The sequence below is a fragment of the Trichomycterus rosablanca genome, chromosome 16 (genome assembly GCF_030014385.1).
Source record: "Trichomycterus rosablanca isolate fTriRos1 chromosome 16, fTriRos1.hap1, whole genome shotgun sequence".
In the NCBI taxonomy this organism is placed as follows: domain Eukaryota; kingdom Metazoa; phylum Chordata; class Actinopteri; order Siluriformes; family Trichomycteridae; genus Trichomycterus; species Trichomycterus rosablanca.
In genome coordinates, this window is record NC_086003.1 from 16,815,313 (window position 1) to 16,842,463 (window position 27,151).

At 41.4% G+C, this 27,151-nt stretch overlaps 1 protein-coding gene across 1 annotated transcript in view; it reads left to right on the top strand.

Annotated features, from left to right (window-relative positions):
• The window catches only part of rars1 (arginyl-tRNA synthetase 1), a 30,888-nt gene extending 4,947 nt beyond the window's left edge, over positions 1-25,941 (top strand). Inside the window, exons 7-15 of the mRNA XM_063011917.1 lie at positions 1,199-1,319; positions 3,168-3,297; positions 9,179-9,283; positions 12,469-12,647; positions 15,124-15,233; positions 15,390-15,495; positions 20,016-20,188; positions 23,112-23,359; positions 25,736-25,941. Of these exons, the coding sequence (XP_062867987.1) occupies positions 1,199-1,319; positions 3,168-3,297; positions 9,179-9,283; positions 12,469-12,647; positions 15,124-15,233; positions 15,390-15,495; positions 20,016-20,188; positions 23,112-23,359; positions 25,736-25,845 (1,282 nt within the window). The 3' untranslated portion in view covers positions 25,846-25,941. The remainder of the gene's footprint in view (positions 1-1,198; positions 1,320-3,167; positions 3,298-9,178; positions 9,284-12,468; positions 12,648-15,123; positions 15,234-15,389; positions 15,496-20,015; positions 20,189-23,111; positions 23,360-25,735) is intronic.
• The last annotated feature ends 1,210 nt before the right edge of the window (positions 25,942-27,151 follow it).

The window sequence follows — 27,151 nt, forward strand, 5'->3', positions numbered from 1 at the left end:
AGTAAGAGCATTTCCACACGCACAATGTGAAGGGAACTCAAGGGATTGGGACTAAACAGCTGTGTAGCCTTAAGAAAACCACTTGTCAGTGAGGCTAACCGGCAGAAACGGCTTCAATTTGCTAGGGAACATAAAGATTGGATTCTGGAGCAATGGAAGAAGGTCATGTGGTCTGATGAGCCCGGATTTACCCTGTTCCAGAGTGATGGGCGCATCAGGGTAGGAAGAGAGGCGGCTGAAGTGATGCATAGTGCCTACCGTACAAGCCTGTGGGGGCAGTGCTATGATCTGGGGGTGCTGCAGTCGGTCAGGTCTAGGTTCAGCAACGTTATGTGCCCAAAGAATGAGGTCAGCTGACTACCTGAATATACTGAACCACCAGGTTATTCCATCAATGGATTTTTTCTTCTTCCCTGATGGCACGGGCATATTCCAAGATGACAATGCCAGGATTCATCGGGCTCAAATTGTGAAAGAGTGGTTCGGGGAGCATGAGACATCATTTTCACACATGGATTGGCCACCACAGAGTCCAGACCTGAACCCCATTGAGAATCTTTGGGATGTGCTGGAGAAGACTTTGCGCAGGGGTCCAAATCTCCCATCATCAATACAAGATCTTGGGGAAAAATTAATGCAACTCTGGACAGAAATAAATGTTGTGACATTGCAGAAGCTTGTGGAAACGATGCCACAGCGAATGCGTGCCGTAATCAAAGCTAAAGGCGGTCCAACCAAATATTAGTGTGTGTGACCTTTTTTTTTTTTGGCCAGGCAGTGTACATAATGTGTCATTATATTATAGAAATTGTAAGCAGATTCTAATATCTGGTAATGCAAAAAAAAAAAAAATCTGCCAGTCCATGCACTGATATTCACAAAATAATTATAAAATCTTTCTCCCCGTGTCTGTGTGGGTTTCCTCCAGGAGCTACCGTTTCCTCCCACAGTCCAAAGACATGCAAGTGAGGTGAATTGGAGATACAAAATTGTCCATAACTGTGTTTGACATTAAACTTGTGAACTGATGAATCTTGTGTAATGAGTAACTACCGTTTCTGTCCTGAATGTAACCAAAGTGTAAAACATGACGTTAAAGTCCTACTACATAAATGTCCCGAAAGTATTGGTTAAAATTTCAGATAAGCAGTTTAGAGCCCATGTTTTTGCACTTTTAACAGTTTTTAATCTCCACCAGGTTGAACCATGTGGGAGACTGGGGGACACAGTTCGGAATGCTCATCGCTCACTTGCAGGACAAGTTCCCGAATTATCTGAGCCTTTCTCCACCAATTGAAGACCTGCAGGCCTTTTACAAAGTAAGCTACAGTTGAGATGCACAGAAATACATTGTAAAGTTGAAAAATGTGTGTATATTTGTGACCCAGATGATTTTGATGAATTAACTTAATCTTAATTTAGATCTTGTGTTAAATACCACCAAGACTAAGGTTATGTGGTTTGGCAAAAGAGGTTCGGTTCACCAAGCAGTCCATGACATCATTACTGTCGATGGGGCTACTTTAAGTCAGGTCTCTGAGTATAAATATTTGGGCATATGGCTAGATAGCACACTGACATTTTCATATCACATTAGCAAATTACAATCTAAGGTTAGATCAAAAATAGGCTCTCTGTATAGAATGCGGGCCTCTCTTAGCTGATCTGCTGAACTGAAACTTGTACAAATGACAATCCTCCCCTTGTTAGATTTTGGTGATGTTATATACAGGTCAGCTTGAAAAAGTGATGATCTGAAACTTCACGTACTTTATCACTCTGCCATTCGGTTTGCGATAAATGCTCCATATAAAACACATCACTGTACCCTTTATTCTACTGTGAACTGGCCATCTTTACACACTCCTCGTGCTATTCATTGGTTTATGCTCATATACAAAACCCTGCTTGGTTTGTCTCCTCCCTATTTGTGTCATTTATTGCAAACCTCATCTTCAGTTTATTATACTCGTGCTGCTCATCGTATTTCACTGAAGGTTCCTAAAACGAACACCATTTTTGGTCAGTCATCATTTCAAGTGGCTGCAGCCACAGACTGGAACAAACTGCAAGAAACTCTTAGCCTGGATACATTTATTTCTAAGACATCTTTTAAAAACAAATTACAGATATCTTAAGAGATACATGCAGCTGTATGACAAATTGATTCTTCTTTTATACTGTTGCTGGGGTGATTCGACTATGTGTTGTGTATTGTATTGTGATCATTGTTGTTTGTTTTCAATGTCTTATGTAAATTTGTTTGTATGATTGTTCCTCAAGAGGCTTTGCCTTTTGCCAGGCCGCCATTGTAAATAAGAAGCAGTTCTTAATGACTTGCCTAAATAAAGGTTAAATAAAAATAAAAAATACTCTGAAAACTAGGATTTTTTTTATTAAAGCAAATAAAGTAATTTGTGCTACAAATATTGGTACCACTGTATTTAATACTTGGGGTAGGATGGCAAGACATCAATATTGTCTGTGTATAAATGCATGTGTAAAAATGTGTTATAGTCTAAAGAGACCAAGGTTGAACTTTTTGGCCATAATTACAAAAGGTGTGTTTGGCACAAAAAGCAACACTGCATCACCGAAAGAACAGCACACCCACAGTGAAGCATGGTGGTGGCAGCATTATGCTTTAAGGTTGTTTAGCTGGAACTGGGACTTAAGTCAAGGTGGAGTGAATAATGAACAGTAACCATTGTACATATCAGTCAGTCAGGCACAAAACCCTCAGGCCTCTGCTAAAGAGCTAAAGATAAAGAGGAATTTTACCTTTTATTGTGATAATGACCCAAAGCGTATTTCCATATCAACAAAATAATGGTTTCACCAGAGGAAGATCGAGGTTTAGCTAGAATCTAATTGAAAATCGATCTTTGAGGTGACCTGAACAGGGCTGTGCACAGGAGATCTGACCAATTTGGAACGCTTTTTCAATTAAAAGTGGGCAAAGATTGGCAAGTGAAGATGTGCCATGCTGGTAGAATCATACCCGAAACGACTGAATGCTGCCATCAAATCGAAAGGTGCTTTAACATAGGATTAATTTAGGGTGTGCATATTTATACAACCACATTATTGTATATTTTTGACTCACTTTGTGTAGACTGTATGTGGACATTCACTTGCAATATAGATCTCTCGTCTTTCTCTCCCAGGAATCTAAGAAGCGATTCGATGAAGACGAGGATTTCAAGAAGCGAGCCTATCAGTGTGTGGTCAAGCTGCAGAGCAAGGAACCAGACTTCATCAAGGCCTGGAACCTGATCTGTGATGTATCAAGGAACGGTATGTTTATACCCTCAAAACATGCAACCAACTCACTGAATACACGACGTGGTCAAATGAAGTGGGCACCTGACCAAGAGCCTGGTTGACATGCCATTCCAAGACCATGTGCTTTAATGTGAACTTCTGAGGGAAATTTGTGCCTTTGCTAATGGACCAGAGGGTCAGACGTGCTCCATTCAAAACAGCTGGATTTGTTAAATGATTTGGGGTTACATGATGCCAGTACATCAACGAGGTGGGGTGGGGTTGACTTAGTTCTCGTGATGCATCGGCGTCCTGTCAGGGGTGTGTTACTGCAGTTTGCCCAGCTACCTGACGACCCACGATCCTGACCAGGATAAAGTGGATGAAAATCATGAAAATAAAATTAAATGACAACGAAACATGTCTGGACAGTGGTAGCTCAGTGGTTCTAGTAATCCGAAGGTTGCCCGTTCAAGCCCCACCACCGCCAAGTTGCCACTGTTGGGCCCCTGAGCAAGGCCCTTAAACCCCAAATGGTTCAAAAAATGTATTTATTTAGATAAAAGCATCTGCTAAAGAGAACTGAGACACGATCTTAAATAATAAAATCAGTCCTGTTTAAACATGCACTATATAGTCAAAAGTATGTAGACACCTGCGGATGAGCTTGTTCAACATCTCATTCTAAAACTACAGCCAATAATATGGACTTTGTCCCCCCTCTCTTTGATTACCTATCAGGTTATAGTGTGTCTGTGGGGCCTTTGGGATTTTAGGGACTGATGTTGGATGAGAATTCACTGCTCGCGCTTGGACCTTACTTTTTGCCCAAGTGCATAACAGGAAAGTTAAAACCATATAATTGGCCGGCACGGTGGCTCAGTGGGTAGCACTGTCGCCTCACAGCAAGAGTGTTCTAAGTTTGATCACCAGATGGGATGGTCCGGGTCCTGTCTGTGTGGAGTTTGCAGTTTGTATGTTCTCCCTGTGTCTGTGTGGGTTTCCTCCGGGAGCTTCGGTTTCCTCTGGATTACTGACTTTTACCAATCTGTTGCTCTGTACACTTTGTCAGCCCCCCTACCTCATTTATGAGTCAAAAGCAACCCCCAGATAGCTGACCAGATACTGAGCAGTGGGTGGATCATTCTCATCACTGCAATGAGAATAACGTGGCAACAACATGGTAGTGTTTGTTGTTCTAGTATTAGTGTAGCAGGTCCAGCAGTGTTGTTGGGATTTTTAAATACTGTTTAAAGGTACTTACCTCTTTATAAGGAACACATACCCTGGTTGTACTCAAGTCAAGTACTTCAGCCTTTTATCATTGGACAATTTCTGATCACATGATGCTGTTGAGTTTATATTTGTCATGTATGTACATTTCTTTAGTAATTGTAGGTTATTAAATATGAATGTCAATGAACGCACCAGATAGACATGCTTATTAGTGAGGTGCTCGGTGAGTGTATGTGAATGTAGGAAGGGTCTCCATAATCCTGAGATAACCACTAGAGGTCAGGGTTGCATCAGAGTTGAGGCTGGTGACTGAGAAAACACGTGCTCGTCTTGATACAGTGTTTGAGCAGTGTTTATCTGAATGGATGGTTGACCTAATGTTCCCGGACACCTAATAGCCCGGCGGATAGATTTATTATGTGCCCCGTGCACCGTGATCGATGACTCAGCCGAGTGCCGGCTCATTGAAAGATGTTGCATTTATTCATCTGAAGCAGGAATGTAAACAGTGAATAATTTTCCTACATAGTTAGCAATTCTCAGGATCAGGCAGGCAGAAGAGCTATCGGGTTTTTGCCTTTTAAGGAGGGGGAGACAAATCACCGGTTTTCAAGTCCATTTCACACCAAGCTTCGGGGCGTCTGGGTTAAAACTAATTACACGAAGGGGGAAAAATGGCCTACTGCTCGGAGATGCAATGAACTCGACTTTGTACGGCTCTTTATCTTACTCTAGGCAACTATAAAACGTGTGCACCCTGCTGCTTGGGTTTTATTCCAGATTAATATGAGCATGTGTGCACAGTCAAGTGTTGTAGGCATGTATCAGCCATAACATTAAAACCACCTCCTTGTTTCTACACTCACTGTCCATTTTATCAGCTCCACTTACCATATAGAAGCACTTTGTAGTTCTACAATTACTGACTGTAGTCCATCTGTTTCTCTACATACTGTTTTAGCCTGCTTTCACTCTGGTCCACCACAGAGCAGGTGTTATTTGGGTGGTGGATCATTCTCAGCACTGCAGTGACACTGACATATAGTGGTGGTGTGTTAGTGTGTGTTGTGCTGGTATGAGTGGATCAGACACAGCAGCACTTCTGGAGTATTTAAACACCTCACTGTCACTGCTGGACTGAGAATAGTCCATCAACCAAATATATCCAGCCAACAGCGCCCCATGGGCAGCATCCTGTGAGCACTGATGAAGGTCTAGAAGATGACCAACTCAAACAGCAGCAATAGATGAGCGATCGTCTCTGACTACAAGGTGGACCAACTAGGTAGGAGTGTCTAATAGAGTGGACAGTGAGTGGACACGGTATTTAAAAACTCCAGCAGCACTGCTGTGTCTGATCCACTCATACCAGCACAACACACACTAACGCACCACCACCATGTCAGCGTCACTGCAGTGCTAAGAATCATCCACCACCTAAATAATACCTACTCTGTGGTGGTCCTGTGGGGGTCCTGACCATTGAAGAACAGGGTGAAAGCAGGCTAAAACAGTATGTATTTTCTCACCCAAAATAGCGCAAACTGGCCACTGATGAATGAAAACTTTCTAGATTAGCAGTGCTTTAGGTGGGCTGAGGCGTAGCTATGGTAACAAACAGCAAATTAAAGAAACAGTGGCCACATTTCATGTCAATCTAGTTGACCTGTTTGAATGAGGCGCGATCTACCAGCGTGCACTGTGCAATCGACTGGTAGATCGTGATCGATGTATTGGGCTCCCCTGCCTTGGACTGTTGTCTACTTAAATTAGAGTAGTGAAATGTTGAAGTGAATGTTTTCCATACTCCAGTTTGTAGTGTTTTTAGTTGCTTTAGACTTCCACATCTTGTACATTTTGACTAACCGATTGCTAACTGAATTGTTGTAGGATTGCTTGTGTAACAGACTTTTCTGTGGTCTAGGGTATTGAGTGCATTTTGTTTCTTTGGGGATTCCATAATCAATAGAAAAGTGTGCTTCTCTACACTCGTGATCATCTCTCTGCAGTCTGTGCTGCTCCTCAAAAGGACTTACAGCAAATTACATATTATGTGGTAACAGGCTCATTTCACGCTCTTTGAATTAGGTAGGACCTACTTATAGGACATCCAAAAGAGCATTTCCAAAGCCCTGACTTAAAATTGACGTCCCAGTTTAGTTCCTCCGACCAAACGTCTTTATGGACCTCACGTCTTTTATGCCCCTGTCAGGACAGGGGGTTTACCTAAATCACCTAGATTCATGATTAAGAACTGCTGTCTACATACTTTCAGCCTTATCCATCCCAGCTTCGTTTAGAGCACAACGCTATTCTTTCAGCACCAATGCTTTAAGTTAATGCTACATTTCCCCCATTTTAACAAGAAGCCAAGGACACATTAGCTTTAGCCGTTAGTGGAAAGCTAATTTCAGCTGATGTGTTTCGCCGGGCGTGTTGTTGGATTAAGTGGAAAGCTTTGTAGCTCTTCGGCGAGATACTCCGGCATTTTATTTCACTTAGCAGTTCACAATAAACACCGCACAGTCCCATTGCGAGCGAATTCAGACGAATGAATTAGCCGAAGGAACAAATTTTGCTGTCTCAATCATCCATAAAATCCGTGTTTGAACACTTAACATGTGTTTACGAAATTTGAGAAATTAGATGTTTTGAGCATGTATTTTCATGACAGAAGTCTTTGTCACGCCTCGTTGTTCTGCAGTGTTCTCAACACAAAACCATACAAATGCTCCTTTGACTGAATGGGCACAAATTCCCATGGACATATTCACAAGCTGTATCTAAAAGATCACATAAATGTCACTTTATTTTAATACCATTTGTTTTTTTAAAGGGATGTCTGACAAGCTTATGGTCAGGTGTCCAAATACTTTTGGCCTAGCAGAGGGGTATCTAAACTTTTCTTGTTGGGGGCCGCATTTAGAAAAAAACAAATGCAGCGACAGGCCACAATAGGCCTACTTGATTACTATAAACATTTATATTTTTGTCATTTGGCAGACGCTTTCATCCAAAGTGACTTACAATAATCATTGAATACAGTTTAAGCAATTGGGGGTTGAGAGCCTTGCCCAGGGGCCCAACAGTGGCAACTTAGCAGTTGTAGCCTGGTGGTTAAGGTACTGGACTAGTAATCTGAAGTATGCCGGTTCAAGACCCATCACTGCCAGGTTGCCACTGTTGGGCCCTTGAGCAACCCTCAATTGCTTAGACTGTGTACTGTTACAACTGTAATTCGCTTTGGATAACAGATGTCAGTGTAAATGTAAAGTTGGCGGTGGTGGGGCTTGAACCAGCAACCTTCTGATTACTAGTCAAGTACCTTAACTGTTAAGCTATCACTTCTCTTTTAATTTGAATGAGATTATCACACTCTCTCGTTAATGCAACCGTTTCCTGACAAATTAAACATACACACTTCCCTCTAAAATCAATCAAAGCCACTATGAAGTGAACATTAATTCAGTCTAAATCGTTTTAGACTGGTTATGTGTAATAGCGACACCCAGTGTTCAAACTAGGAATGACTTTTTGTATAGAATAGAATGCCTTTATTTGTCATATGTACATATACAGATGTACAGTACACTAGGCTACCACTGTCTCCCCCTCCCCATTTGCTGCCAAAACAGCTCTGACACGTCGAAGCATGGACTCCACTAGACCCCTGAGAGTGTGCTGTGGTATCTGGCACCAAGATGTTAGCAGCAGGTCCTTTAACTCCTCTAAGTTGTGAGGCGGGGCCTCCATGGATCGGACTTGTTTGTCCAGCACATCCCACAGATCCTCGATTGGATTGAGATCTGGGGAATTTGGAGACCAAGTCAACACCTCAAACTCATTGTTGTGCTCCTCAAACCATTCACATTGTCAGAGCCATCAGGGAATACCGTTTCCATGAAAGGGTGTACATGGTCTGCGACAATGCTTAGGTAGGTGGTACGTGTTAAGGTTACATCCACATGGATGGCGGGACCCAAGGTTTTCCAGCAGAACATTGCCCAAAGCATCACACTGCCTCCGCCGGCTTGCCTTCTTCCCATAGTGCATCCTGGTGTTATGTGTTTCCACACTGGCCATTCACGTGATGTAAAAGAAAACGTGATTCATCAGACCAGGCCACCTCCTTCCATTGCTCTGTGGTGCAGTTCCGATGCTCACGTGCCCATTGTTGGTGCTTTCGGAGGTGGACAGGGGTCAGCATGGGCACCCTGACTGGTCTGCGGTTATGCAGCCCCATACGCAACAAACTGTGATGCACTGTGTATTCTGACACCTTTCTATCAGAACCAGCATTAACTGCTTCAGCAATTCAGACTTTAAACCTTTTTTTTTTCAGTTTTTTCTTATGGTCCATATTGAATACTACTACAGTACTTCCAGCTTTAAACCTCAACTTAATGAGCTCCCAGTCTGAAAACCCTTGTACCCTTAATGCCTTAATCATGTCATTCCACAAGCACAGACTCCTAAAGGTGCACAAGGGTCAATTAGTGTGGGTTTGCGTCTGGTAGGTCAGAGCGAGTGTTTATATCCCTAGTGGTTACATCAATTCTGGTCTCTCAGTACAGTGGTGCTTGCTTAGTTTGATTTCCCTGTGGTGTAACTACTGAAATTAAACAACACTGTACCCCTCTCTCTCTCTGTCTCTCTCTTATTATCTCTGGTGTGGCAGAGTTCCAAAAAGTGTACGACAGCCTGGGCATCCGGCTTTTGGAGCGGGGGGAGTCTTACTACCAGGACATGATGACAGAGGTTGTGAAGGAATTTGAGCAAAAAGGTAAGAATGGTGCATATTTACGTGTACATCACGTTTCAATGATTTTCAGTTAGTTGCCTTTTTTGCTTTCTGTTTTTACCACCTTTCTCTTGTACTACTGTAACAAGTTAATTTTCCTTAGGGAATCAATAAAGTCTTATCTCATCCTAAGAACTGATTGGCACCATTGATCAGATTAAAATTGTCATAGTTGTGACCAAAAATATGAATTTGGGACCTAAAGAAGTAACTTTAAGTGCAATGACTTGATTGTACGGGTTCACATTACAGCCTTATAGCATTTAAAGTAACCAACAGTTACCTAATCACATGACTGTGTTTACTTATAAGCAGACCATACGTTATTATTGGTTTTTAGTCAAGTGGGAAAAAAGACATCAAGTTCTCTGTGTCAAAGTTACATGTGTGAAGGTACCACTGACGCAGAGGTGTATATTGGGATTTTCGAGAGACACATGCTGCCATTAAAGTTGACGTCTGTTCCCGGGAGTTCCATGATTTTCAGTAAGATGATGCCAGACCTCATTATTTATGTGCTACAACAACGTGGCTTTATAGACACAGAGTGCATGTGCTTGCCTGGCCTGCCTGCAGTCCAGATCTGTCTTCTATTATAAATGTATGGAAAAGAGAATCAGAAGAAGGCAACCACACACTGTTGAGCAGTTGAAGTCTCGTATCAAGCAGCAGTGAACAAAAATTCCACTTACTGATTAAAAAGTCTCATTAATAGTGAAGGTGATGAAACATGGAGCTGGTGTCCCAACTTTTTAGAGTGTGTTGCAGGCACCAAATTCTAAATGTGTTTGTATTTACAAAATACAATGAAGTCGATCAGTGAAAACACTGGAATTTTTTTTCTTCCAGCTTTTAGTAGTTAAATAAGACAAATCACAGATTCTTCTTTATATTATGTTTTACAAAATGTCCCAACTTTTCTGAAAATGGGGTTTGTACAATAAATAATAAAAGCTCAGTGTTTTGCATTAGAACCACACCCAGTATAATGTATCATTTATAATCGTTAATATAATAAATCCTTCCACCAGTCCACCACCCTCTGAGACCCGGGTTTGAAGGCCATTTAGTGTGGGTTTGCATTCAAGGGGTGCGAGTGTGTGTTGTTTGTTTATTAGGATTTTAACGTCATGTTTTACGCTTTGGTTACATTCATGACAGGAATGGTAGTTACTCATTACTAGGGCTGTCACGCGATTAAAAATTTTAATCGAGATTAATCGCGATTAATCTCAATTAATCGCACGCTAATAACTAAGCAAAATTTGAAGTTATGCACATTTTTATTGCAAAAATATGTTTACCAATACAAACATTCATAAAATATGATAAAATTCATTTTAGAAAGCACATTATTTGACAAAAGTGAGGATCTTTTCCTGTTCATAACCCTGACACTGAAAACAGGTGCACCAACCATACACAAAGTTACGCCCCTGTGCATCTCGTATAACGTCATGTAGACCCACATCGTTAACTGTGTTAAAGCGTTTATACCAGTGGTGTCCAAACTTTTTTCGAGGAGGGCCAGATTTGATCATGTGAAAGTGCCTGAGGGCCAACAGTCCATGGCATACATAACCGTAACACAAACGAGAAAAAAGAAATTCATATTAAACAATCCTTGACATTTTGCGTAAGTTTTCTGGCTAACTCAGAAATCATGCTTTTCAAAATATTATGATCTAATATTAGGCATCAATAAAGCATCAAAACACAGATATGATTATTTCATAGATCTATTAAGAAAACATTTTGCAGAAACAAGACTGGGAAATACTGTTCTACATTACCATTAAAACACCTATAAATACCTGAAACAATCAAGTTACAAGACATTATCTATAAGTTATTGACTGTAGCTATTAAAAAAAAGTGTTAATAAATACAGTCCATGTAAACGCTTAGTCCATATAAATATCAGATACGAATGTGTTTTTAAAAAACTACAAACATCACAAATATAAATCATGTATATAACCATGTGATAGAATAACCTGAATAAACTGTAGAGATGAAACATCACGCAGAGTTTCACTTCTTACCGGAGGGGGAGGAGGCGGAGCTACGCGGTTTTGATGGACAGGTCTAGCAGCCAATGGAGATACTCGTTACAAAGATTGCGTGATTTCATTCATCTTTTCATCAACACGTAAAAAAAGTGAAATCCGCTTAAAGTAGTTTTTCATCGGACAGCGACAATAATTTATAACTTTTTCTGTTTGAACAATTTAAGACAGAAGATGTGGGCCGTATAAAACCCGATCGCGGACCTGCCTGCTTTATACAGTCCATTGTGATCCATTTAACAGCAGTGTTTGTAAAGTTCCGTGTACAGTTCATGCGCTTTACATCCTAATTCATCTGAAATATAGTTAATTACCACAGAGACACACATGTATGTGGCACAAACAGCCAAATAAAAATAGTTAGATTAAAAATTTTAATCTCGATTAATTTTTTTAATCGCGATTAAAATTTTTACGCGTTAATTAACGCGATTAACGACAGCCCTACTCATTACACATTACAAGGTTAATCAGTTCACAAGGTTATATCGAACACAGTCATGGACAATTTAGTGTCTCCAATTCACCTCACTTGCATGTTTTTGGACTGGGAGGAAACCGGAGCACCCGGAGTAAACCCACGCAGACTCCACACAGAAAGGTGCCGGATCGAACCCAGGACCTTCTTGCTGCGAGGCAACAGTGCTACCCACTTAGCCACCGTGCCTCCCCGAGTGTGTGTTGTCCCTGGTGGCCACATCAATTCTGATATCTCATTCTTGCTTAGTTTGATTTCCCTGTGGTGTACCTACTGTAATTAAACAGCAAAGCCCCAGACTTGCTCTTTTGTAGCACAGAAAGCCCTTTTTTTAATACCTGTCATTTTTGTTGCTGTTTATAATACATGCAATTTGTATGTGCGTATGTTTACACACACATACAGAGGGCTGCCCTGTTTGCCGGTGTGACTATGGTCTGGCAAAACCACCTAGTATAACTCCCTTGGAGATTAAGCTCAGTTAAAACACATGTTTTTGCACCCATTCAGCACATCATGATGTATTTGAACTCCAAAAAAATAGCATCTCCACTAGGGGGCAGTGTTGTTTCAGGAGAATGATTTATTTTCTCTGTTTTGTTTCACTCACTGTCTCTCAGGTCTGGTGCAGTTGGACGAGGGCCGAAAGATCGTCTTCGCCCCTGGTCAGTCCATCCCTCTGACAGTGGTGAAGTCGGACGGCGGCTACACCTACGACACGTCAGACCTAGCGGCTCTGCGGCAGCGCCTCTTCGACGAGAAGGCTGACGTCATCATCTATGTCACAGACAGCGGCCAGGTGTGTGTGTGACGCCTCGACGCGTCTGCACTGTGTGTGTGTGACATTTTAATGCCACATCATCTCTTAATACAGTCCACCCACGTCTCAAGGCATCTGCTTCGTTCATTGGGATCACTGTGATATTTAAAAGCACCGTTCACATGACTTTCATATGTAGAAGGACAGGTGTGTCTTTCCACCTCTTTACCAAGGTTCCACACTTATATCTAGGGCCCTACTAAATTCACAGGGAAGTGTGCTTAATTAAGCAATCATTAAATAACACTCATAAATTGTATGATAGAATAAATGGAAGCTAGAATACACAGAGCAGCCTGCCTTAATGGTTAAATGTAAACCTAGTACATTCAGCGACGCTGCAAGGCTCCGTCTCAAATCTGGAAATACTCTGTCGTGTTTTGGTACTCTCCCCTCTATGTTCACAGAATTGGTTGGGGAGTATCCAAACTCAGTTACCCGAGTAGTGTTTCAGCTGCTTTACACTGCTTTACTGGGGAGTTGTAGCCTAGCTGTTAAGGTACTGGACTAGTAATCGAAAGGTCGCTGGTTCAAGCCTCACCAGGGCGGCACAGTGGCTAAGTGGGTAACACTGTCACCTCACAGCAAGAAGGTCCTGGGTTCGATTTCCAGGTGGGGCGGTCTGGGTCCTTTCTGTGTGGAGTTTGCGTGTTCTCCCTGTGTCTGCGTGGGTTTACTCCGGGAGCTCCGGTTTCCTCCCACAGTCCAAAAACATGCAAGTGAGGTGAATTGGAGACACTGAATTGTCCATGACTGTGTTCGATATAACCTTGTGAACTGATGAAACTTGTGTGAAGATAAACTACCGTTTCCTGTCATGAATGTAACCAAAAGTGTAAATCATGATGTTAAAATCCTAATAAACAAACAAACAAACAAGCCTCACCACTGCCAGGTTGCCACTGTTGGGCCCTTGAGCAAGGCACTTAACCCTCAATTGTTTAGACAGTACGCTGTCACAGTACTGTAAGTCGCATTTGATAAAAAAGCATCTGCTAAATGCATTTCGGACATGTTGACTAATCAATTGCTAACTGAATTGCCGTAGGACCGCCTCATAGTGCAATTTAACCAGTAAACGTGAGGCTACACAAATGAAAAACGTTAAATCACTAAACACAAAGCTTGAATTTGGAATTTCACAGCAAATTGCATATTACAAGGGAAACTGCTCATTAGGTAGGGCCTTAATTATAGTACCAATAGCTGCAGGCTCCTGGGCAGTAAGAAAGAAAATCAGGCAGCAAAAACATCACAGAGATACTTTATCTATCCTGAGGGACTAATAATTTCTAAAGTATCTATCTATCTGTCCATCTAAGAGTAAAACATTAGACCCCACCAATGGGCGTCAAACCAATAATAAATTTGTAGATTAAGAACAATTGGCAAACTGAATGGAATGCATACCAGAATAACAAACTACAGCAGCGTTTCCCAACCTTTTCTGCACCACGGACCGGTTTCATGTAAGATATAATTTCACGGACCAGTGGGGAAGGGAGGATTTAATAATATTGCCCACAAACGATGTAAAATGAGCTTTTTTCGCTGCAACGAGACGCTGCTCCCACCTAGGGCTGACAATAAGAAGATAACACCCGAAATAGAAGCAGTGAAAACTGCTTCTCTCGCGATCTCTAATGATTCATTCTTTCTGTGCGGCCCGGTAATAAATAGCCTCGGACCGGTAGGTGGTTGGGGACCACTGAACTACAGTATGTGAAGCAAACCCTACCATTAGGGGGAAAAATGACAGTCTACCTCAAAAATCCCTGGGACCTGCACCCAGTTGGCACAATATGGTGATATTCCACTAGCACACCAGCGCTTGGATTCTGAACCTCCTGAGTTCAACAAGCTTATGGTCAGGTGTGCAAATACTTTTGACCATATAGTGTACTTCAACCCAGCCTTAATGATTTAGCTCCTATTGAAGTCGCTCAGGTCTTTATGCTGCCCATATCTGATGCATCTAACACATGTATGAGTTATTGTCATTAACCCAACATTTAAAATATCCCTGACTGGGATCGGCACACTCCGCAGATGTATTAAGGAGTCCACGTCTTGGTGGGTTAGAGCAGGGTTCTTCAAACCCTGGGAGCCAAAAAATGTGTCACAGATAAAAATAATAATAATTAAATTAATTTGTATGTGAGCACACCTCATGGAGGCTTAATGTTGCAAATTGTTAACCACAGTGGGACCATATTGTACAGAGAGAGTGAGACGCATTGTTTGTGTTGCCTGGGGCATGTAAAAAGTCATGGACAAAGTGTTGGTCGCTTGGAAAAAAGGAAAACATTTGGAAAACCCTGGGTTAGAGCAGGAGACTGCATATTAGGCAGGTTATATTTTATTTGGCTCATCCAGGTGTATATGAGTGTGTGTGTGTGTGTGTATTAAAATATATTCATTTATAACAAATGTATGCATGTTTAATTTCCATTAGGCTACACACTTCCAAGTGGTCTTCGCTGCAGTTCAGATGATTGGCTGGTACGACCCCAAGGTCACACGCGTGGAGCATGCAGGTTTCGGAGTGGTTCTGGGAGAGGACAAGTAAGTCGGCCTGCTGCTTTTGCAACACAACCGCTGGTGACCTTTATTAAACCAAAATATGTGCTCCACCCAGTTTCTGTAGCTGGTCTATTGTCGTGTGGTGTGTTCATGTAACCATAATGCTCTCCTGCTAAACTCAATCTTTCTTCCACACAGGAAGAAGTTTAAAACCCGCTCAGGGGACACAGTCAGGCTAATGGACCTGCTGGATGAGGGTCTAAAAAGATCCATGGACAAGCTCAAAGACAAAGAGAGGGATAAGGTGAACACTCCATGCACAAAAGGGAACAAATGCACACTCACTTATTGGCACATCTACTCTTTTGCAGCTACCAATCCACCCCGAATTCCTTTCACAGCCCCCCACTGAGCTATTCAGCTCTCTCCAGTCTTGCAGTTTAGTCCAAACCACATCCGATCACAGAAAATGAGTGCTCGTTGTGTGTGAATGACTGGCTCCCATACACCATGAAATATCACCTAATAACTCTGTCTCTGCACAAGACGACCTAAAAAATGATCAGAAAATGGAATCTAGCTACCACCTCATCTAAAAAACTACATGACCTATTATTACACCTTTACTTGGGGCTCAGTAGCTGCAGTTTGGGAAATGATGTTTTCCAAGGTACTCAACGTGGCCTGCACAAAGCTATGAAGCCGATCCCCATCAAACACCTTTGGGATGAACTGGACCATTGATTTCGAGCCACGCCTTCTTGTCCAACATCATTGCCTGACCTCTAATTGGACAGGCAACATTTTGGGAAAAGCCTTCATATGGAGTTATGGGAGCAAAGGTGTGGGGGTACCTCCCAATTAATACACATAGAAACTTGATGTTCAGTGAGGTCACGGTCATGAGTCTGTCTGTTTTTCGGCATATTATGTATGCTCAGTGGGTTGACATCAGGGGTCTGTACAATTTGTACATCCTTTTTTAACCTCTAGTAGACTGTAAAATACCTCAAGTCCAGCTAGTGAGCTTTAAAAACCCCGGATGGTTTAGCTACAGCATATTTTACTGTAGTATAGCCCATCTTATGCATTCTACTTGATTAGGACAGGTTTACGGCTTCTCTAGTACCACTCTCAGCTTAATTGCTGAAAGGGTTTTGCTTTGAGGAACATCCTCAAACCCGCCGCAAAGCTGCCCAACCAAAATTCGTCCGTAAGGCTGCTGGATGGTGACGTGTGATTTATCACTTCAGAAAAGGCACTTTGCCTGCTCCAGAGTTTAATACAAGAGTTTAGATTTGCACATTGTAATCTTAGGATTGTGCATGTCCATAGACCATAGAGAGTATCTATAAAGCCTCACCCAAATAGTGTGTGCGCTGACGTGGCTTTCAAAGCCAGCATCAGAACTGTATTACGTTTTGCAGCCAAGAACAGATCATTTGTATGTTTTCAATACATACTTTGCCACAGTGATTCCATTCTGCAAGCTTGGACGACCTGCAGCCTTATAGGTCAGATCTACTGTGTGCCCGGGTGGCATTTTTATGCCAGTGCCACATTGAAAATTAATGATCTCTTCAGTGCAACTCATATAAATGATATTGCTATATGCTTTATCATTAAGTCTGGCTACACTGGCCAAATCTAGTTATATTTTTGACCATGTAGCATATTTTCCGGTGTGTCCATACTTGTCAAGGTTCTGGAAAGCCAGACATGCAACCTTAAATTACGGAAGTCAGCAGATGTTCACTGGCACACTATTCCCTCGGGCGTAGGCAGTTAGATGTGCCTCGGCAGTACTGGAAAATGATTGCGATCCACTCCAATATATTTGTTATAATGTAGTAAAAAATTGTGGGTGTCCTTGAATGTCACTTCACTGTCACTGATCGTTATCCTATAAACTTGTAGTGGTTTTGTTGTTCTCTAAAAAAATAAGTAAAAAAAAAAAAACATATATATATACCCTGATCAGCCATAACATTAAAACCACCTTGTTTCTACACTCACTGTCCATTTTATTAGCTCCACCAAGAGGAGCACTTTGTAGTTCTACAATTACTGACTGTAGTCCATCTGTTTTCCTGCATGCTTTGTTAGCCCCCTTTCATGCTGTTCTTTAATGGTCAGGGCCCCCACCGGCCCACTACAGAGTAGGTATTATTTAGGTGGTGGATCATTCTCAGCACTGCAGTGACACTGACATGGTGGTGGTGTGTTAGTGTGTGTTGTGCTGGTATGAGTGGATCAGACACAGCAGTGCTGCTGAAGTTTTTAAATACTGTGTCCACTCACTGTCCACTCCTACCTAGTTGGTCCATCTTGTAGATGTAAATTCAGAGACGATCGCTCATCTATTGCTGCTGTTTGAGTTGGTCATCTTTGAGACCTTCATCAGTGGTCACAGGACGCTGTGTAACGGGTGCTGTTGGCTGGATATTTTTGGTTGGTGGACTATTCTCAGTCCAGCAGTGACAGTGAGGTGTTTAAATACTCCATCAGCGCTGCTGTGTCTTATCCACTCATACCAGCACAACACACACTAACACACCACCACTATGTCAGTGTCACTGCAGTGCTGAGAATGATCCACCACCTAAATAATACCTGCTCTGTAGTGCTCCTGGGAGAGTCCTGACCATTGAAGAACAGCATGAAAAGGGGCTAACAAAGCATGCAGGATAACAGATGCACTACAGTCAGTAATTGTAGAACTACAAAGTGCTTCTATATGGTTAGTGGAGCTGATTAAATGGACAGTAATGGCTGATCGGTGTATATATATATATATATATATATATATATATATATATATATATATATATACAGTATATATACAGTGTATCACAAAAGTGAGTACACCCCTCACATTTCTGCAGATATTTAAGTATATCTTTTCATGGGACAACACTGACAAAATGACACTTTGACACAATGAAAAGTAGTCTGTGTGCAGCTTATATAACAGTGTAAATTTATTCTTCCCTCAAAATAACTCAATATACAGCCATTAATGTCTAAACCACCGGCAACAAAAGTGAGTACACCCCTAAGAGACTACACCCCTAAATGTCCAAATTGAGCACTGCTTGTCATTTTCCCTCCAAAATGTCATGTAATTTGTTAGTGTTACTAGGTCTCAGGTGTGCATAGGGAGCAGGTGTGTTCAATTTAGTAGTACAGCTCTCACACGCTCTCATACTGGTCACTGAAAGTTCCAACATGGCACCTCATGGCAAAGAACTCTCCGAGGATCTTAAAAGACGAATTGTTGCGCTACATGAAGATGGCCAAGGCTACAAGAAGATTGCCAACACCCTGAAACTGAGCTGCAGCACAGTGGCCAAGATCATCCAGTGTTTTAAAAGAGCAGGGTCCACTCAGAACAGACCTCGCGTTGGTCGTCCAAAGGAGCTGAGTGCACGTGCTCAGCGTCACATCCAACTGCTGTCTTTGAAAGATAGGCGCAGGAGTGCTGTCAGCATTGCTGCAGAGATTGAAAAGGTGGGGGGTCAGCCTGTCAGTGCTCAGACCATACGCCGCACACTACATCAAATTGGTCTGCATGGCTGTCACCCCAGAAGGAAGCCTCTTCTGAAGTCTCTACACAAGAAAGCCCGCAAACAGTTTGCTGAAGACATGTCAACAAAGGACATGGATTACTGGAACCATGTCCTATGGTCTGATGAGACCAAGATTAATTTGTTTGGTTCAGATGGTCTCAAGCATGTGTGGCGGCAATCAGGTGAGGAGTACAAAGATAAGTGTGTCATGCCTACAGTCAAGCATGGTGGTGGGAATGCCATGGTCTGGGGCTGCATGAGTGCAGCAGGTGTTGGGGAGTTACATTTCATTGAGGGACACATGAACTCCAATATGTACTGTGAAATACTGAAGCAGAGCATGATCCCCTCCCTCCGGAAACTGGGTCGCAGGGCAGTGTTCCAGCATGATAATGACCCCAAACACACCTCTAAGACGACCACTGCTTTATTGAAGAGGCTGAGGGTAAAGGTGATGGACTGGCCAAGCATGTCTCCAGACCTAAACCCAACAGAACATCTTTGGGGCATCCTCAAGCGGAAGGTGGAGGAGCGCAAAGTCTCGAATATCCGCCAGCTCCGTGATGTCGTCATGGAGGAGTGGAAAAGCATTCCAGTGGCAACCTGTGAAGCTCTGGTAAACTCCATGCCCAGGAGAGTTAAGGCAGTTCTGGGAAATAATGGTGGCCACACAAAATATTGACACTTCAGGAACTTTCACTAAGGGGTGTACTCACTTTTGTTGCCGGTGGTTTAGACATTAATGGCTGTATATTGAGTTATTTTGAGGGAAGAATAAATTTACACTGTTATATAAGCTGCACACAGACTACTTTTCATTGTGTCAAAGTGTCATTTTGTCAGTGTTGTCCCATGAAAAGATATACTTAAATATCTGCAGAAATGTGAGGGGTGTACTCACTTTTGTGATACACTGTATATATATATATATATATATACACATAAACATATATATATACAGTATATATATATATATATATATATATATATATATATATATATATATATATATATATATATATACATATAAACATATGAACACACACATGAATTAGTTGCTGCTTTCACAACCACACATACCCTTCAACACGTGTCCAAACTGCGACCGCTTCTTATCACCTGCCAGTGTTGGTTGTGGCTGGCAAATAAACTGCTTGATTAGTTTATATATAACATAAACAAAATCATTTTTAGTTCTGTGGAATAACTATATTGACTATATGGACTGTGTGTTTATTCTTTGTGAACATTTTAGGTCCTGACACCAGAAGAGCTCATCCGGGCCCAGCGCGCCGTGGCCTTCGGCTGCATCAAATATGCCGACTTGTCTCACAACCGCATCAATGACTACGTGTTCTCCTTCGATAAGATGCTGGACGACAGAGGCAACACGGCAGCCTACCTGCTTTACGCCTTCACCCGAATCAGGTAAGCGGCACCGGCCTTGTGTAGTGTAGCCTGCATCGATTCCTGATTAAGTGAGGCTGCTAGATGAACCCCATCCACATCAATACATCTCGCTGGGGATATGCTCTGTTCTCTCTTGGCAGTTTCTGGCAATGTGTGCTCAGAAATGTGAGGGCTGAGGTAAAGCCAGAGATGTTCACAAGTCACAAAATACGAGTCTGAGTCAAGTCACGAGTCTTTAGGCTAGAGTCTGAGTCAAGTCATGAGTCTTTAGGCTAGAGTCTGAGTCAAGTCACGAGTCTTTAGACTAAAGTCCAAGTCAAGTCACAAGTCTTTAGGCTAGAATCCGAGTCAAGTCACGAGTCTTTAGACTAAAGACCGAGTCAAGTCACAAGTCTTTAGACTAAAGTCCGAGTCAAGTCACGAGTCTTTAGGCTAGAGTCTGAGTCAAGTCACAAGTCTTTAGGCTAGAGTCCGAGTCAAGTCACGAGTCTTTAGACTAAAGTCCAAGTCAAGTCACAAGTCTTTAGGCTAGAATCCGAGTCAAGTCACGAGTCTTTAGACTAAAGTCCGAGTCAAGTCACGAGTCTTTAGGCTAGAGTCTGAGTCAAGTCACAAGTCTTTAGACTAAAGTCCGAGTCAAGTCACGAGTCTTTAGGCTAGAGTCTGAGTCAAGTCACAAGTCTTTAGACTAAAGTCCAAGTCAAGTCTTGAGTCTTTAGGCTAGAGTCTGAGTCAAGTCACAAGTCTTTAGGCTAAAGTCCAAGTTAAGTCACGAGTATTTAGATTAGAGTACGAGTCAAGTCACAAGTCTTTAGGCTAGAGTCCGAGTGAAGTCACAAGTCTTTAGACTAATGTCTGAGTCAAGTCATGAGTCTTTAGACTAGAGTCTGAGTCAAGTCATGAGTCTTTAGACTAGAGTCCAAGTCAAGTTGCAAGTCTTTAGTCTAAATACTCATGACTTGACTCAGACTCTAGTCTAGAGTCTGTCAAGTCAGGAGTTTTTACGCTATAGTCCGAGTCAAGTCACGAGTCTTTAGACTAGAGTCCGAGTCAAGTCACGAGGCTTTATGCTAGAGTCCGAGTCAAGTCACGAGTCTTTAGGCTAGAGTCCGAGTCAAGTCACGAGTCTTTAGGCTAGAGTCCGAGTCAAGTCACGAGTCTTTAGGCTAGAGTCCAAGTCAAGTCACGAGTCTTTAGGCTAGAGTCCGAGTCAAGTCACGAGTCTTTACGCTAGAGTCCGAGTCAAGTCACAAGTCTTTAGACTAGAGTCTGAGTCAAGTCACAAGTCTTTAGGCTAGGGTGAGTCAAGTCACGAGTCTTTAGGCTAGAGTGAGTCAAGTCATGAGTCTTTAGACTAGAGTCCAAGTCAAGTCACAAGTCTTTAGTCTAAATACTCATGACTTGACTCAGACTCTAGTCTAGAGTCTGTCAAGTCAGGAGTTTTTACGCTATAGTCCGAGTCAAGTCACGAGTCTTTAGACTAGAGTCCGAGTCGAGTCACGAGTCTTTACGCTAGAGTCCGAGTCAAGTCACGAGGCTTTATGCTAGAGTCCGAGTCAAGTCACGAGGCTTTAGGCTAGAGTCCGAGTCAAGTCACGAGTCTTTAGGCTAGAGTCCGAGTCAAGTCACGAGTCTTTAGGCTAGAGTCCAAGTCAAGTCATGAGTCTTTAGGCTAGAGTCCGAGTCAAGTCACGAGTCTTTACGCTAGAGTCCGAGTCAAGTCACAAGTCTTTAGACTAGAGTCCGAGTCAAGTCACGAGTCTTTAGACTAGAGTCTGAGTCAAGTCACAAGTCTTTAGGCTAGGGTGAGTCAAGTCACGAGTCTTTAGGCTAGAGTGAGTCAAGTCACGAGTCTTTAGACTAGAGTCCGAGTCAAGTTGCAAGTCTTTAGTCTAGTCAGAGTCAAGTCACGAGTCTTTAGACTAGAGTCTGAGTCAAGTCACAAGTCTTTAGACTAGAGTCCGAGTCAAGTCACAAGTCTTTAGACTAGTCAGTCAAGTCATGAGTCTTTAGACTAGAGTCCGAGTCAAGTCACAAGTCTTTAGACTAGAGTCCGAGTCAAGTCACAAGTCTTTAGACTAGAGTCCGAGTCCAGTCACGAGTCAATATAATATACACAAAACATATATTGGAAATGTAATGTAGAAATAAATAAATAATATATAAGTTCAGATAAAAAACAACAACAGATTAGTAACTGTATTTTGCCATTTTACTTAGTGCTTTTACTTTCCTAGTCATTGTGCAAGTGAATGTAATTTCTGTAACAAGAAGGTACCAGTTAAAAGCTTAAACTGATACGATGCTGTTACATTTATAACTGTGTGTTGTCCCATTAGGAATATAATCCGTTATTTTGTAAATGTTGTTATTAAAAACCTCCAAACTTTTTCCGGTTGTGAAGTAAAAAACTAACTCGTTAGAAAGCCAATCAAGCGTTTCATTGATGCATCATCTGTGTGACGCAAACTGAATAAATGCAAATAACAGCATTTCTTACTAAAAATTAAAATCAGAAGGTCTGATTGGTTTAGAAAGCGGCCCTACAACCATTAGTGCCAATTCTGTAGGAGCGTTCCATTCACCCCAGTTGTTCCTGTGAAGTGCACTACGTAGGGTATTCCAGGGACTCTTGTTGTTTAGGAGTCATTTTTTTTGCGAGTCATGAGTCATGTCCGAGTCATTTTAAACGAGTCCGTGTCGAGTCTGAAGTCTCTGTGTGTGCGACTTACATTTGTCGGAGACCCCATCTCTGGGTAGAGCCTCACGTTCTGATAAAACAGCTTACAGCATTGGTCCGAACACCCACTACTGCATGATATCAGTTTGAAGAATTTATACAAAATGGTCAAAAACACATCCGCTTAAGTAGAGCGGACGTCTGCTGCTTCTCATTTGAATGCACCCTAATATCATTCTCTTACCCATCTGTAAATTTCAGATCTATAGCCAGGCTGGCTAACATCGAGGAAGCGGTACTGCGGAAAGCCGCAGAGACCTGCGAGATCGTCTTGGACCACGAGAAGGAGTGGAAGCTCGGCAGGTGCATCCTGCGTTTTCCCGAAATCCTGCTCAAGATCCTGGACGACCTGCTGCTGCACACGTTATGCGACTATCTCTATGAGCTGGCCACCACCTTCACCGAGTTCTACGACAGCTGCTACTGTGTGGAAAAGGACCGACAAACAGGTGGAGCTCACAGCACGATCACGAACCTCGGGGTTAGAAGTGCTAAATACAGACCAGCTGGATTTAATAGCTGGTTTGGGATTGATTATCACCAGGATTTAAACAGGGCAAGATGTTTCAGGATGCAAACTAGGGCATGAATTTTCCCTTTGTTTCTTTTTTAATGAACAATATATAGCCAAAAGTATGTGGACACCTGGTTAGTAATGCTGGTCAGTTTCAAAACCATGGCCATTAAAGTGTCTAGTTTGCTTTAATGATCCAGCAGTAATTTAAGTTAACCCAATATAGCTGGGATCCAGGATTCCAATACCTATAAGTGCTATTGTCCGGTCGGGCGATTTCATAAGACATCATTGGCTATGTCTGAGATGGTTTGGCATCCTGTCAGGGGTGTCCTGTGTAATTCCAGGGAAACGGGACCCACCACATTCTTGACATGGATTAAAGCTGTAAAACATCAAAATAAAATGAACAGCTTACCTGGAGGGTCTGTGAGAGTTTGTGCTCATTTGTAGGGTATTTTGTAAGGTCAGGCACCAGTGTTAGACAAGAAGCCCTGACTCGCAATCGACTTATAAGGTTCTAATCGACCCTTGCAGGGTTTTCTATTGTATATGGTGTATTTATATAGTAGTGACAGAAAGTATGTATAAACAACAAGAAGTCCAACACTGATCTGGACAGCTCTTAGTTTAATTTAGTTTAGTTTAGTTTTTGAATGATTTGTTATAGTAAAAAAAAACAAAAAAAAAACTAAGCAGTGCACTTTTAAAATGTGAGTTTCCTTAAAGGATATTCACAATCTCCCAAAGCTTACATTTTCGGCATTTGGCAGACGCTCTTATCCAGAGCGACTTACAGAAGTGCTTCCATAGTAAACATTTCATTACTCTAGTTTATGTAGACAACAGTCCAAGAACACAAATCTGCTAAAACCTGTAAGTGTGTTTTTTTTTGTTTTTTTTTTTGGAATTTTTTGGAAATGGAAAAGTGTGTTAGTAAGTAAGTACAAGTCAGTACAAGGAGAACTCCTACAATTTGATATGACCCATGTCCACCCAATATTCCAACAACCAGAACTCAATTGCACCAGAACCAAGGACATAAATATACGGTTGCACCTAGATGGATGGATGGGTGGGTGGATAGGGGTGGTAAGGTGGTTCAACCAGAGATGTTCACAAGTCACAAAATAGGAGTCCGAGTCGAGTCACGAGTCTTTAGGCTAGAGTCTGAGTGAAGTCACGAGTCAATATAATATACACAAAACATATATTGGAAATGTAGCGTAGAAATAAACAAATAATATGTAAGTTCAGATAAAAACAACAACAGATTAGTGACTGTATTTTGCTGTTTTACTTAGTGTTTTTACTTTCCTATGTACCAGTTAAAAGCTTAAACTGACTTTTTTTTTTCCATTGCAAATTACGGCACAGCGGCCAAAATCCCAAACACAGCAAAACATCCATAACCACTGCTTACCTTACCTTGTTCCAGATGCTATTAAATTTATAAGCGTGTGTCCCATTAGGAATATAATCCGTTATTTTGTAAATGTGCTTATAATTAAAAACCTCCAAACTTTTTCCGGTTGTGAAGTAAAACACGAACTCGTTGAGTCAAGTGTTTTATTGACACATCATCTGTGACGCAAACTGAATAAATACAAATGGTGGTGGGCTTGAACTGGCAACCCTCTGATAACTAGTCTAGTACCTTAACTGCTAAGCTGCCACTGTCCTTACCTTTGCTTATAACTTTGTGGCTTTGACAGCCTTGCTGTAAGGTCAGGTGTTGATGTTGGATCTGAACGCCTTTCTCGCACTATGTTCCAGTTCATCCCAAAATGTTTAGTGAGGTTGAGGTCAGAGATCTGTGCAGGCCACTGGGGGTCTTGCAAACCAATGTTTCTGAAATAGGGAAGGACCTTTAAACTTTTCCCACTAATTAGAAGCATGTCATTGATTTGATACAGATTTTTTTACACTTGCATTAAATTACACAGTTAAACAGAGGTATAGATTAAACCATTACTGTGGTTTGTTTGGAACATAGCACTTAAAAGCCAGAATGCAACACTTGCCCGGCCGTATCGACAATATTGACGTTATAACGGTCTTAAGTTCGTACACCAGCCCGTCAGAATATATTATTCTTAAATGGCATCAGCAGCTCATAAGGAACACAATATTACCCATTGTTCAGCCTTATTGTGCTTTCTATTGAATTTTCTGAACACTGCTTGAATTTGTATTGGTCAATGAAGCGGCGATATTGCTCCAAATGACATTATCTGCTGTTAATTTAGTAAATGGCTCTTTGTGTGAAATGGACTTGTTTACATTCTTACTTTCTGTTTCTATTTCCTAGGCGAGGTGGTTAAAGTAAACATGTGGAGGATGCTCCTGTGCGAGGCCACAGCTGCCGTGATGGCCAAGGGCTTCGACATCCTAGGCCTCACTCCGGTCCAGAGGATGTGATCCCTCTGATTCCTCGTCCTCAGCCAAGCAAACCATGCACTGTTGTATTTTTACGGTAAACCAAATAAAAACCCCAACAGCTTGTTGTAAAAACTACTTCTCGACTCAATCGCTCATCATTCTTCACATAAATGTCAGAACAGCTATCTAGAGATTGAGGGATGGGCAGGCCAGAGCGGTTCAAAAACAGAAATAACAAAAAGTCAGAAAGACAAATAAGAAAGGAAGGACAGAAAGAACGAAAAGGAAAGAAGAACAAAAAGACAGAAAAGGACAGAAAGAACAAAAAAGGAATGATTAGCAGAGAGAACAAAAAGAACAGGAGGGAAGGGAAACCAGAAAAAAAGAAAGGAAGGAAGAACAGAAAGAACAAAAAGACAGAAAGGAAGAAAGAACAGAAAAGAAAGGACAGAAAGAACAAAAAGGAAGGAAGAACAATAAGACAGAACACAAGGAAGAACAGAAAGAACAAAAAGACAAAGAAAGAAATAACAGAAATAACAAAAAAGAAAGGCAGATCAGAAAGAACAAAAAGAACTGGATGGAAGGACCAACAGAGAGAAAAAATGGAACAGGAGGGAAGGAAGAACAGAAAAAAGAAAACAAAGGATGAACAGAAAGAACAAAAAGACAGAATGGAAGAGAGAACAGAAATAACAAAAAGAAAAAGAAAGATAGGAAGGATGAGAGGAACAAAAAGGAAAGTAAGAACAAGAAGAACAAAAAAGAAAAAGGAAGAACCGAAAGAACAAAAAGACAAATAAAGAATTGAAAGTATAAAGAAAGGAAGAAAGAACAAAAAGACAGGAATAAAGAATTGAAAGAATAAAGAAAGAAAGGAAGAAAAAACAAAAAGACAGGAATAAAGAATTAAAAGAATAAAGAAAGAAAGAACAAAGACAATTAAAGAATTGAAAGAATAAAGAAAGAAAGGAAGAAAGAACAAAAAGACAAGAATAAAGAATTGAAAGAAAGAACAGAAAGAACAAAAAGACAAAGAATTGAAAGAATAAAGAAAGAAAGGAAGAAAGACCAAAAAGACAGGAATAAAGAAAGAAAGAACCGAAAGAACAAAAAGACAAAGAATTGAAAGAATAAAGAAAGAAAGAACAAAGACAATTAAAGAATTGAAAGAATAAAGAAAGAAAGGAAGAAAGAACAAAAAGACAGGAATAAAGAATTGAAAGAATAAAGAACAGAAAGAACAAAAAGACAAATAAAGAATTGAAAGAATAAAGAAAGGAAGAACAGCAAGAACAAAAAGACAGAAATGAAGAACAGAAAGAATAAGAAAGGAAGGAAGGCT